General features: G+C 36.0%; 1 protein-coding gene across 1 annotated transcript in view; it reads left to right on the top strand.

The window, feature by feature from the left end:
* Usp47 (ubiquitin specific protease 47) overlaps positions 1–14,466 on the top strand; it is a 507,668-nt gene that overhangs the window by 200,036 nt on the left and 293,166 nt on the right. Inside the window, exon 11 of the mRNA XM_089246367.1 lies at positions 1,408–1,601. Coding sequence (XP_089102493.1) covers positions 1,408–1,601 — 194 coding nt within the window. The remainder of the gene's footprint in view (positions 1–1,407; positions 1,602–14,466) is intronic.

Raw genomic sequence — 14,466 nt, 5'->3', positions numbered from 1 at the left:
TTTTCATAGTAAGGAGAGTCAATTATGTACACAATGTGTTGTATATTGAGTAAATCTTCATCAGGCATGTTTGGAAAAAAAGTAAAACCTTTTCCTTCCATCAGTTGCACGAGGATATTATAACTTGAACTTCTCATCTCCATAGAATTGAGTTTGCCCACACAAAATACTTGAAGCTTTTTTTGCTCCTAGAGCTTCACTATGACAAACATTCCAAGCTGTAGTTTTTAAAGAACCATACCATCGTTCTCGTGGGTCATGTTAATATTGTTACAACCTATAGATGATAGATGGGGGGGGGGGGGGTCTCTTTTTTTTTGTAGAGCTCTTAAAAAAATATTGCAATCTTCTGTTGGCAACAGCAGTTGATACTGGTTTCTGTTTATCACAAAGAATTGCGATTGGTGGAGAACATTCCAGACAGTGGCACCATTTTCCAGGAACTATGAGAATTCTCAAGAAATTTTGCTGAGCCTTTAAAAAGTGTTACTAAGACGACATGAGGAGAATTAGAGAATAAGAGAGAGACTATGAAAAGGTAGTTGTGATTGAACTTTGCGAGAAAGTTATCCACTCTGTGATTAGCTTGTAAATTGCTGTTCTGTAAATAAATCTGTGGTAGTCCATCGAACCGCTTCTTGTTTTGCAATCTCGAAGTCTTGTGGAAATTTTCCGAAACAATATTCATAATTTCATTATCTTTGTATAAGGTTGAATCATTTTCATCTTCACAGGGTAAAAAGGGAAAACTATCATGTCCATCTTAACAGGGTGAAAGGGAGAACAACAAGAGCTACTAATTCCTATCCAAGGTCTTCAGTACGTTCCGTATCTTGTTCTTGTTCAGGTTTTGACTCAGAAGTGGCATGTGAAGAAAGCGTACAATCATGGATTGACCGTTGCTGTAATGGTCATTTGTCTGATTGTTCTTCCTTTTACTAGTCGTCTTCTATGATATTGTAAAATTTTGAATAAATTGCTGAAGTCTCTTCTGATTTGTGCCTAATTTTTGATTTCATGCTTATTTTTTGAAAGTGGGTGTGTATTTACAAAGGTGGTGCAGTGCATCCCTTAAAGAAGTATACCGTAACTTTTCTTGCATCCAGAAAAAAAATCAAATAATTATGAAATGCATCACTAATTGAATACTACCCTGATTGGAGTTCATATTATTGGATGTAAGAGAAGTTCATTCAGTATTAAAATTGTATAATGAACATACCGATTATTGAAAATAAATAAGTAGGTGCTTTAATAGCAAAGTGCAGTTGTACGCGTATACATCATTTTTAGTTACATTTCCATGAAACGTGCTTAATATTTTATGTGTTTATAAAAACATTCAGTGCTGAGATCAATTTCTTGCAATTTCATTCTTTACAATTTGATTTAACTTACTAATTTCAGGAAGAAGCACTTCAAGCTTTTGTCACACCAGAAATATTACAAGGAAGTAACCAATATTTCTGTGACCAGTGTAACAAAAAATGCAATGCTCACAAAGGATTAAAATTCTTGAAATTTCCTTATATGCTGACTTTACAGCTGAAACGTTTTGATTTTGATCCGACTACAAGAAATAGGATAAAATTGAATGATAAGTATGTTCAATTATTTCTTTCTTTTTTCTTTTCATTGACTATAATTTTCAACAATATAAACTTTCTTAGGATCCAATGCTTCTAACTTTTCAGCCTTATTAAAATCTTCCAGTCTGAAATCTAATTCTTCCGATTTTCCGTAATTTCATGGAAAAATCCCTAAAAGTCCTCAAATGAAAAATCTCTAAAGAGAATACTCTTACAGTCCTTGCAATTTCAGGCTGATCCCATTTTCTCAGGAAAAATATAGGGAATCACGATTTCAAGTAAGAAAAATCAGTAATTTTCACCAAATATGCTGATTAAAGCAAGCAAAGGGGGTAATTATTCTATAAAAATCAGGACAGTTAAAAATGCACCACGGATTTATATATGGTCACCTGTTGCAATTTCAAAAAAGTCCCCGGTTTTTCAATTTTATTTGTTTGACATGTTTTCTTTGATGTGGAACATGTCATCACAGGATGAACTACAGATTTTTAAGTCTGTGAATTGGCACCTACGAACTTTCTAGTAACAATAGCTAGAGGCAATTTAATACTTTTTAACTTTCAAAAGCTTTGTCAGAATTTTGCTAAGGTTTAGGTTAACAGTGCATTTATATATACAGAGTAGTGTATGTTATGTGTTCTGGTGCTGTCATCTCTGTCTAGTGAGAAACTTTCATGAATGAATACTCTCATGGTGGAATTGAAATGGTGCAAGTGGAATTGCTTCATGCTGAGAAGCTTATTCAAAGGAAGACCATTTCATTTTGCATCTACAGAATCACAAAAAAAAACCAGTGAAACTAGATTGATTCCAGGTACATGGGCATCCACAGGTACTAGGTAAGGAACCACTGACAAAGGTTATCCAAAATTCTAATACATTTTGGTGTACATGGATCAGATAAGTGTCAGGAGAAAAAATTGCTGTTCCATGACTAAATTAGTACCCAAAAAGTGCTCCTAGATTCAAAAGTTTGGGAATCTCTGGTGTAATATTAAAAACTCCTCTCTATAAAACAATATTTTTTGAAACTGCTACAACAGGGCTCCCATTTGTCATACTCTTCCTACTTATTGGTAAAATGTCCTACTTTCTAGGTTTTGTCCTACTTTTCCTACCAAATCTTGTCAACAAAACTCCTGTAACTTTTTCAAATGAAAATGGGATTTTCTACGTCCCAGAATGAACAATTTATAGGGTAATATGGCAAGAATGCTTGGCAAAAACCGAAAATGACACACCTGCTGATGACACTTGCAGATAAGAATGAGGGGGAAAGAAAGGTCACGCGGAAGGTCAAATGTAAAAAAAGACTTTCAGAACGATTATAACCTACTTAGAAATCAATTGTGACGATGATAGTAGTATTTACTGTATAATGTGCTAGGATATAAGCATGACCCCCTTTCATCTTTCTAGGTATATCTGCTCGTATCTTTGTTGTTAAAAAAGATAACGAAAAAGCTTTTCTATACAATAAGAACATGCTAATTCAGGAAAAGTCCAGAAATTCCAGGTGGTTCGGTTTATTCTTAGCAGAGATATGTAAGCTTAAACAGTGTGCAAGGTCATAAAGACCTCCGTCCGTCTTTCTACTGTTAATATTTCATCATTGATGAATGGAACTTGCACATGCAGATTATGCGACATCCTTTTGTCTTGAAGTAAACAAGATTTTTATCTACAGATTTATGAACAAGAAATATAATGTATGAAGCGTGCGTCAACTCATCTATTCAAGGGAAAGTGACCATGGTGTGTCGGTCACGGAAAACAAATTGGAATACGTAGGTTGGCCATATTTTACCGGTGGAGAAATACAGGAGATAGAGATTCTACATAAAGAATTACTTGTTGCTAGGCTGACCATATTTGCTCGAGAAAAATACGTGAAATTGGGATTCAAAATATGGGACAATGCTAATTATCGCTAAATGATGCCAAGCAAAGTAAAGTAAGAAAATAAGCAAAGTTGCCAACTCGTGCTAAAATCACAGAAAAGTCACCAATCACGGGAAATAAAGCGCCACTTCAAATTGCAGTGAATTAAAAAAAAACAAAAAACATGTTAAATGTTAAAGATGAATATTCTTGTTTGTAGTCGTAAGGAGGCTTTTTGGATCACGTGATATTTCCCTCTTTCGTGAGGGACATACAAACCGTAGACAAGGTAACCCATATGGTGACTTCCTGCGCAACTCATGAAAGACATAAATCAAAATTAAAGAAACGTAGAAATTAATTATTATTATTTTTTTTGATGGGCGCTAGATATTTCGAAAATTATTTTGAAGTTCAAGTTATCAATTTTTGCGTTTTCGCTTCAAAAAATACTTGCTGTAGAATTTTTTCAACGTAATTTATGGGCCCATAATTAATTACAAAACATCCTAAACTATATAGATTGATGCAATTGCGTATTTTAAGACCATACGGAGACATATATTAATTTTCATATTCGTGCTTGAGAAGATGTGAATAAAAAGTTGAAATCGATGTTATTGCATGAATATCAAACTCAAAAGTAGGTCCAGCTAATTATTTTATATTTAATTTTCTTTGCTTCATATCTCTAAGAGAACTCAATACTTCGAAAATAGAGAATTCAATTTTTAAAATTATTGATGTGGCGGAAAACCTTACTAAATTTCCGTATTTCTATGGTAAAAAATCGGCAATTTCAACATTGATTTCTTTGGGGAACATCCTCTGCTTGTCCCTCGAAGTGATGCTGATGAAGATTATGACGTCTATTCCAAAAGCCTCATTATCGTGATGTAATTTCTAAGATGGAAAGATAATTTTAATCGTTAATTTGAAGAATAAAAAGTCAAGTTGGTTTCATTGAAAATAAGTGAAAACCCGGGACAGTTTTGCAAAAAAGTCGGGACAGCCAGAAAAACTGGGACTGCCCCGGGAAATACAGGACGTATGGTCAACTTACTTATTCCTATTCTTTCACTCATAAAAAGTTGTGAAATGTTGGAAAAAAATGCTAATTATGGTTAAAATTAATGGTTAAATTTGACGAAATTGTAATATTTTCTACCGCCCTTTTCTACAGATCCCTTCTCACGAAAGCAAAAAGAAATTTTTTTTTAGAAAAAAAGTATCACATTTATCAGAAATCTATTAAAATTTATAATTCAACAAAAATCTCTTATTTTATTTGGCATCATGCTGCTTATATAATGAAAATTTTGTCAATGTTTGTTTTATAGATGAAGAATTTCATACTTTGCCTGGTTGTGTTTAGGCATTCTATACAATGCCTAGCCATTCTATGCAATACCTAGGCATTAGAATGCCGGATTTCATACTTTGCCGGTAACATATATATTGCATATTTAACCAAAAAAACTGCCTTTATTTGAAAAAAAAAATGTAGAAAAACACACACAAAAAAACTGTTGTAACATGAGCAATGCTTGGCTCTCCATCACATCCTGAATTAGGTTGATGGTAAAACCTTTTTTATTTCTTTATATAATGAAAATCTTTGCCCTCCCCTCTTTTTATGTATAAATTTTTATAACTAGTATTTTGTACAATTTATAGACTGCCTCTTAATTATGTTTAAGAGGCAAAAATGTGGTGGATTAAATATTAATTTATTATAGCATGACACAAAACATTAAGAACAATTAAAGTTAAATAGACATTTCTTCACACTCGTGCGAGCAGCCAGCACCATGGTATTGAACAGAACTGAGGTGTGTCAACAGAGGAAGATCTTCCCTATATATACATGGCCAGGGGTAGAAAATCTGCTACAATTGCAAAAATTTCTGGCCATTTGCTACATTTTGCTACAAAAACGCCAAAACTCTTTAATTCGGTGCCATCTTGCGCCAAAAACAAAATTTTCCTTTAAGAAACTTTGAAGTTGCATCACAATGGAAGCAGACTTTTCAATAACATCATTTTTCCTTCCTGCAATTTTATTTCTTGGACCACAAATGGAATTAGCTTGGGGCTCCCTCCCCAGGATACAGCACCCAGGCTTCCAACAATGTATAAAATCGGGTCAAACTATGCAAATCAGCGCTTATCCACAGAACAATGAAAAAAAACTTTCAATCTCAGTTTCCAGCTATTTTTTTTACGAAAAATAGTTGACTCTTTTGATTTATTCATTCCTTACATTAACTATTTTTTAAATTACATCAATTTTCCTTCACTGGCTGTAATTCACGAAACATTTAATGTATCCTTTAACACACACAGCGGTTCTCAACTTTTTCGACTCGCAGAGCCCTTTTCAGTCTCGATTTTTATGGCAGAGCCCCTAGGGTCTACCTTATGTTTTACAATTAAATAAAATAGCCTACCTGGGGGGGGGGGGTTAGTAGATAAATGCAAAGTAAAAAAAATCTCTAAACAATTATGAAATGCCTTTGTAATGAAATTATAATTGAAAACTTATAAACCACAAAAATTTGTAATCCATCACAATATCTCAATTTATAATCCTACTTACACACACAACCGAGAGATATACAGGTTATTATGAAAATTTATTCATACATAGAATCTCTTCCAAATTTTAATAAATCAAACCATTTATATTGTAAATGGTTATTATTTATTAACGAGAACAACAATACCATCCTTGAAATCAGAGGTGTACATTGACTCGACCTTTGAAGGATGCCCATGAACTTTCTTTCAGAGAAATGTTTAGTTACTAACGTCCAGAACCATTCTAAATCAATAGATTGGTTAAGACAGCAAATAAAGGTATTTTTTTAATCGTAATTTTAATTTTTTTGCCGAATATTTTAAAATATTTTTAATTTTTTATCGTCTGGGGAAGAAGGCTGGCTTGTGACGATTTTGTGTAAATTATCATTTTTAAAAAATACTCAAAATAAAAAATTATGAATTTATAAGAACCATACAATAATTTAATTTTTCGTGGTTTCTTGTTGAAAGGGTATATAACGATTTAAGGAAAGCTCATGAGATATAAATAAAAGTTTAAAAGCTCGTAATTTGTAAAAAATATTGGTTGCATTTAATATTGCTTACCTTTTTTTTCTGTCCGGAAAGTGTGAAATAAGACGAGATAAACTTTTCCGCCTTTACCCTCGTAGAGAATCTTGATCCTACGTTTTATATATGTGAAAGATTATATGTGCAACCGACAAACTATACAAACACATGCACACATATTTGTCATTTTTTGTCAGAAAAAATGCCAGTATGAGGAGAGCAATCCTCATAGGATAGTTAGCAAAATCACGTGACCTCGCCTAAATCACATTCTGTACCCCTAATTTCTTTATTTTCCAGAGATTGCAGACGGATGTTCCCAAAAGCTTTAAAAATGACCAGCTTCACATTTAAACCCAGAAAAAGAGAAAAAAATCGTATTGTAACAAAACTCATTCATTCAATTTAAAGCCACCAAACTTTTTCTGTCGCTGTTTCTGCTTTCCAGATGGTCATTTTGTAGGTACAAGAAAGCTTGTAACAATGCTCAGACTGGTGCCAGTAAAAAAATATGTACTTTTGTAATAACATTCTGTGATGATTGGTGAGGTGTATACGAAGCGACGAACATGAAGCATTCCTTTATTTTGCATTAACCTGTGAAACACACAACCCTTCGTCATGAAGGTTAAAATCGAACTCCTTGAGAATGTCTTCGTCTCTCGATACAACTTAAATCTCACGAAAGGGGGATGGCTGCGACCTTCTGATCGAAGGGCGTTAGGGTTTTGATGAGAATATTTATAGCCACTCCCCCTGCATTTATCGTTCCCCTCTCTAGCACTGCTTATACTTGTTTGGGTTCTTGACTCATGGAAGCTATTACTAGAGGTTATTGTTTGGCTTGGCATTTTACAACGATGCCACATGTGATAATATCCTGGTGATCCTGGACTGCGTCGCCTGGCACCGGAAAGTTTGACCCGTTCGTTCCTGCGGAAACGTAAGTCTAGTACTTGCCTGCCTGTCAGAGTAACTCGTGGTTGCCCTTGCACCGGTTGGTGATGAAAGCTTCTTCCGGATCGGTGGATTTCGCTATGGACAGCAGGACGTGGATAGTCACGAACGCGACCTGTTTGGTTCCTGAGACGTCTAGACCGATCCAACCGCTGAGGTTCCTATACCATATCACCATGGTGAACTTCGCTTTCGGGAGTGTCTCCTCCCCCTGGACTGAAAAATTTTTCATTCTTTTTCCACGACCTGTTCAGAATTTGTTTCTGTTGCTCTCCTTCAACTAGTCATAGTTGGCAAGTATTCAAGTTAACATGCTCTACTACATGTTGAAAAATTTTAATCGTAGACTTATTCACAAAGTGGAATCACTTCAGAGTATTTTCCCCGACGAACTATTGCCTTCGCTTGAGATCCAACACGATTCCCAAAAGAGTTCTGTTACGACGATTCCAGGAAGAACTATAAATTTCGTCCTTAGTCGCTTCTATTGGATGTTGACCAATATCATTGTGGTCAACACATTCACCGTTGATTGCTGTCCGTTTGCAAGATGCATCTCGATAGTTTCCACGATGCAGAGTATCACTTTTGCGATACAGTGCGTAGCACTGCTGTCGGCACACAGGCAGTTCCCACTTTGCCATTTACATGAATTTTTAACAATGCTACGGGTTTTGTTACAGAAGAGCATAGATTCAGTTCCAACTGACAAAACTGAGCGGTTGTCGCTGTCGTTTCAGAATTACAGAGGTCGGACACTGCGCTCTAATTACTCCCAAATATCCACATCCATAGCAGCTTACAGGTTGCTGTTCATCCAGGCTGATCATGGGAAGTGTCTGTTCACCTGCACGAATCACTGGTTTTGATGACGTCCATGGATATTTCCTTGGTGTTTGCTTTCGACGACCCTCGACATCGTACTGCTGGTTGAATTTCTTTGTGAAAGTACTCCTAGCATCTTCATACGTGCAGAGTTTCTCAGCTAGTTCTGATGGAGAGATCAACATGGTCCATACATCGATGAAATGTTTTTTCACTTATGGAGGGCACTTCATCTGATCAGCTATGACTAGATTAATCAAGTCCTCGAATGTTGTAACCTTAACTTCTGTTAACCACCCTTCAAGATACGTTTTCAACTCAAAATAAAAGTCACACCATGAACTCTCAGAGTTCTTCCGATGCTCTATAAAAAGTTTTCGAAATCTGTCTGCATGTAGCTTAAATCGCTTTAACAGCAGTTCCTTGACATACCGATAGTCCTTGAACTTCTCGTCAGCCTCCCTGGCACAGATCCTAGTCACCTCCTTCGGTAAGCTATTGATGAGATACGTAATCCACAATTCTTCCGGAATCTGGTGTAATCTCATGTGTCGTTTGAACAGGACCAGAAACAATGAAATCTCATCCGATGATTCAAAACGCGGAATTGACACTTGAAAGTCCCGATTTGTCACAGCTGGTCGAACGGAAGCTTGGCACTTCTCCGCTTATATCCTCAGTCTCTTGAGTTCGAACTGCATTTCTGCTCGCCGGTTCCTCTCTTCGGCTTCTTCTTGTCTAATTCTCTCTTTCTCTTCGGCATCTTCCCGTCAAATCCTCTCCTCTGTTTCTTCTCGTTGAATTCTTTCTTCTGTTTCTTCTCGTCGAATTCTTTCTTCTGCTTCTTCTTGTCGAATTCTCTCTTCTACGAGGGTCTTGCAACGTCCCTTATGGGAGTTGCTTGCCCGGTTCGAAATATCTAGTAATTTTAGTGGCAAACGACAAGTGGAAAATTATTACAAATAAACTTTTGCATGAAAATATTATTTATTAGGTTTGAATGTATAAGTTAGACAATTTTAACAGTAGATTAATTCAACATAGAACCCTCTATTTGACATTGACAGAAAGATACGGTCTCACCGGTTTATGGTCATCAATAGTCAATCTTCTATGCCAATCTGACATCCGACGTTGATAGTCACTTCGGCGTAGCGTATCCCCGTAACTATCAGTGGAGGTCTCTCAGTTGAGAGCTGGATCGCTTCGATCAGCTCCAGGGGGGCCTCTCTGTTGAGGGCGGACCACCTCGATCAGCTCCAGGGGGCCTCTCGGTTGAGGGCCGGATCTATTCCAGCAGGGGCCTCTCGGTTGAGAGCCGAATCTCCAAGTTGTTACTTAGTGCACGTAGCCTTGACAAGGCCAGCTGCTACGTTAGTTTCCGTCTATCATCAGCAATGAAGTATTTCGACTATCAAGATAAATTAATGCTTTCGATTCCGGACCTGCCGGGAAACAAATTCAGATACTATAAACTACACTCATGTCCATAAATTAAGGATAATTCAGAATCACACGGAAATCGAAATCTAAAGTAAAAATTTCACCTGTAGAATTATCACACACATCTGCAAGAATGATATGCAAATTTCAGGAAGCCACCAGATGATGCCGATAGTATGTCACAATGACGAGAGTGTAAGAGGGGGGTATATAAGGAATGGTGGCAAAGAAGTGAAATTGTTCACAAGAGTTCTGTAAGGCGCTCAGTGCCATAAGCGAATAGTTATGACACAGAGGACGCATGTGGATGATTTTTTACGTGGTTGAATTATCGGCCGCCTGGAATGTGGGCGTACTCAGATGGAAGTATCCGAGGAACTTGGAATTGCCCAAAGTGTCATCCAATATTCTAATCGAACCTTCACATTTCTCTGTTAGACTCAATCATTCCCAAAAATTACAGCCCATCTTTGTCTCTTCCGATTGTCACAAATTTAGCTTTTTCCCAAGAACTATTATAGACTGGAACAACCTACCATCAAATATTGTAGATTGCACCACGATTTCCAAATTCTCTTGAACCATCAATCATCACTTTTGCCATATATAAATTCCGCATCCTCTTGTATAGGCCTCAGCCAATCAATATTGAATAAGTAAATAAATAAAACGTTCAAGAATGCTTGAAACTGGAGTACAAAAGCACAACTCAGACTTGTATCAGCAGCAAAACAAGAAAAAATAATTACCTTTCTAATGAGTGTTTCAAGTCTCTCCTGTTGTGATTTTTTTTAAATTAATGATTACCAAGTCTACAAGATAAATCTGAAAACACTCATTTTCAAATTACTTTTGAAATCTGAAATACCATATGCTAAAATGTGTCTATTTTAAAAACCCTCTCATTTGTCTCAGCCTGTAAAAAGCATCTCAGCCACCCCATTGGGCATTTTGCCTGTTGTGGCATTGTATAAGTATTTGTATTTGTTGATATTGTCAAAAATATAAAAATACAGTAAAACCTCGATAAGTCGTCACCTCAAGTTATCGAAAAATTATGACGGCTTAAGCGAAGTGACAACTTAAGTGGAGTTCTGTCAGTTTTAATGTACAATGTTATGAAAATTGTATAAAAATTTAAAGTAATATGACATTTATTAAAGTATGAATCAAAATAACAATATTAGTAAAATTTATAGCAATTTTAAAAATAATAGCAATTTTTTATCTCTTATTACTTAAATTATTGTGGTGAAATGTACTGTACACTTTGATTTATACTAGTAATTTTTAATTTATAGACTAACAGAGCAACTGTTTGAATAAATAGCTTTTCTTCATAATAGAAACTCTCTATTGCACATTAATTTTACATATACATCAAATTTAATTTTATTGTTTGAATTCTTCATCAGTAGTTCATGATGCAACTACAATGTAATCTCGAACACTTTTAACTTGGTGGAGGGGCCCTGGGCCGGGAAAAGTAAACAGAAGACCTCAACTTGGGAAAGAATGTCTTATTTTTTTCAACAAAGATATTTTGTTTAAATTTGAAGCCGTAAGTTAGTAGAGTCCATGCTTTCTATGATTATTTATTATCCTTGCCGCGTTGCACTTTAACTTGTATAATTTGATTCTTCGATTTACATAATTTTTGATTTCCTTGCAGTATATGTAATCTTTGACATATCAATAAATTTTGGTTTTGCCGGAGATGCCCTGCTCCTCCTTGTGGGATGGGCGAAGTGTGTTCGTTGCTTCTTGCGACAGAGCTTGGGTGTTTGCCCAGTTTCTCCAATGGAGCCCATGCAGAAATGAGATCTAGCTTGAACAGTCCCGAACATTCCAAAAACCTTAGTCGGCAAATGAATTTCCCCAGCGTAACTTTCGTTACTTAAACTGTTCCGTTTGGGTTGTACTCTATAGGATTTTATGGTGACTTTTAAGCATATGGCAATGCTGTTAACAAGCTCTTCTTTTAATGGGAGCCATGAAAATAGTCTGTTCCTCTTTCTCAAACTTTTTCATAGTGACGACTTAACCGAAATTAGCGACAAGTAAACGAGGGTTTAATAACATTGTGGTCTATTAGAGCTGGAAGGGTCTGAAGAAAAATTATGACTTATCAGGGTGACGACTTAACGAGGTTCTACTGTATATATAAATATCAAGAATTCTAAAAAAAATTATTTTGATTTAAAAACAGAAAATAAATAATTTCTTCTAGAGGAATTCTATATGTATTCTGTGCCTTTGGGGGGGGGGGCACCAACCCCTTATTATGAGCTGAGATAACACTATTTTTTAAAGTAAAAAGTAATTCTGTATACGCTACTGCATATATGTATGTAAAAACTGTAGTTTATTTACTGCCAAAATTTTAAATTGCTACAAAACTGATAAATACTGCTACAAAACAACATTTTTGCTTCTACAAAAATCAAATTTTCATTTTCAATCACTGACATGGCAGATTACGATGTCTCTGATGTCAGCACAGCAGATTGACAACGCTAATATCTAATTTTCATATTGGATTGCAACACCCCTCTCCTCCGACTACAGCGAAAGATTCAGGTCTTGTTTCTTGCTGTAATTTTACTCATTTCCATTATTTTTTAAAATCACAATCTTTACCATAATGATAAATTTGTATACGTATGTGAGAGAATTAGAGAAGAGAGCAAACTCTGACTTTAAAACAGTCGATGATAAAATACAGCCTTCCAGCTTGTGCGCATATATAGGAGATAGGTGCTTTCCTTTCCTCCTACATACCCGTGTTCACAGGGAGGTTAGAGAAATGCAATGACGAGCTTGCGATTCAGGCTGATATCAGAGCATGATGATAAAGTGAATAACAAGTATCTAATATCAGACATCAAAAAATCTGAAAAGAAAAATATGTGAAATCTTGTCTTCTGGATGGGAGTATGGTTGATCCCCACGTCTGGTAAAGGTGGTTTTGGATCCACCTGCCAAGCTGCTTAATGCCCAAATGCTTAAATAACTGTTTTCACAGTCAAAATTGTGTGCGTGCGCACACGCCCAGTGCTGTTGGCTAAAAATAGCTTTTTTAGCAGCTCAACACAATGGGTCTTGGAACAGCTTCGGTATAGGGGACACGCCAAGTTGGCGACTTTTTTTTTCTGACGATAAGTTGCCATCGTTGGCGCGCTCTGGTTTGTTGTTGTTCTGCTGGGTTGCCGTTGTTCCAAATGTTCGAAGAATTCTACCAGGCAGTGGCGCTGGTTGTTATTTTTCCGTGTTCCTAGCATCCTATCGCGTCTTTCAAACAGGTTTTACTGCAATTTTCAAACTGGTTTTCTCTTTTTCCCATTCTATTCTCTATCTTTTTTTTTTCCAAATGATGTCACCTTATAGCCGCGGCGTTTTAAAAAACCGTTAGGATAGTTCTTCATATTTTCTCTTCCTTCCGTATATATGATGTAGTGTGTGTCTCGGATTAATTGGAATTATTTTGGATATCTTTTCCCTCAGGTTGTACCTTCAATATTTTCCAATATTTATTCTTTTCTACATGCAGGATGCCCCTGCATCGTTATTATTTTATTTATTTATTTTACCGTTGTTTATTTATAAGAACCCGGATTCCCAAAAAGAGAGTCCAGGTTTTAATTTCTAATACATAGAATATATTTATTTATACAACATGCAGGACCGTTGTTTATTTATAAGAACCCGAATTCCCGAAAAGAGAGTCCGGGTTTTAATTTATAATACATAGAATAAAGAGAGTCCGGGTTTTAATTTATAATACATAGAATAAAGAGAGTCCGGGTTTTAATTTATAATACATAGAATAAAGAGAGTCTGGGTTTTAATTTATAATACATAGAATATATTTATTTATACAACATGCAGGACTGTTTATTTATATGAACCCAAATTCCCGGAAAGAGAGTCCTGGTTTTCATTTATAATTATTTTTTTATTATAATTGTGCTTGTTGGTTTTAGCATTTTTATGTTCACTCAATTCAGCTCTTATTTATGTTTCCATTTCTCATGTGTTTCATGATATTCTTCATATTGTTTTCTATGCTGGCGATTTTTTTTTTCGGTGCTCGTAATGTGTCTAACGGCCTTGGCGACTTCTGATGGGGTCGTCAGGCATATTTGGCGCCGAAAAAAAAGTCGCTGAAAATCGCCAACCTGTCCCCTATACCGAAGCTGTTCCTGGGTCTTTACCCTATGATAAAGCTGGATTGAGCCAGTGAAACTTGTTACGAAGATAATGTTTCATCATAGGTGCTCCGATACAATGAAAACAGGGACTCTCGGGTTGCTAGACATCTGTATATATGACCAACAAAGGCGTATGCAGGGTGGGATTGTATTAAATCTTCATGAACTACTAAGTAACTCTGCAACCTCACAAAGTTGCTAATTTGCTTGAGAAGGGGTGGGCTCATGTGACCAACATCAGGACTTATTTTCAGTGATTTTTTCCATTGGACTATGATTATGTTCTTCTGGGGGTACCCCCATGGCACACACACACAAAGCTCAACATTCATCACTACTGAGAGGCTTCATGCCAATGTTGGCATTTCTATATATGTTTGTTGTAATAAGAGATATTGTCTTGTATGATACATGAAAGTAATGTGTGTGATTGGGTGTGGTAC

Source organism: Pholcus phalangioides, unplaced genomic scaffold, assembly GCF_987345545.1.
Source record: "Pholcus phalangioides strain wild (caught in Gottingen) unplaced genomic scaffold, Ppha-v1.0 ptg000017l_1, whole genome shotgun sequence".
Taxonomy (NCBI): Eukaryota; Metazoa; Arthropoda; class Arachnida; order Araneae; family Pholcidae; genus Pholcus; species Pholcus phalangioides.
This window is presented reverse-complemented; position numbering and strand designations above follow the sequence as displayed.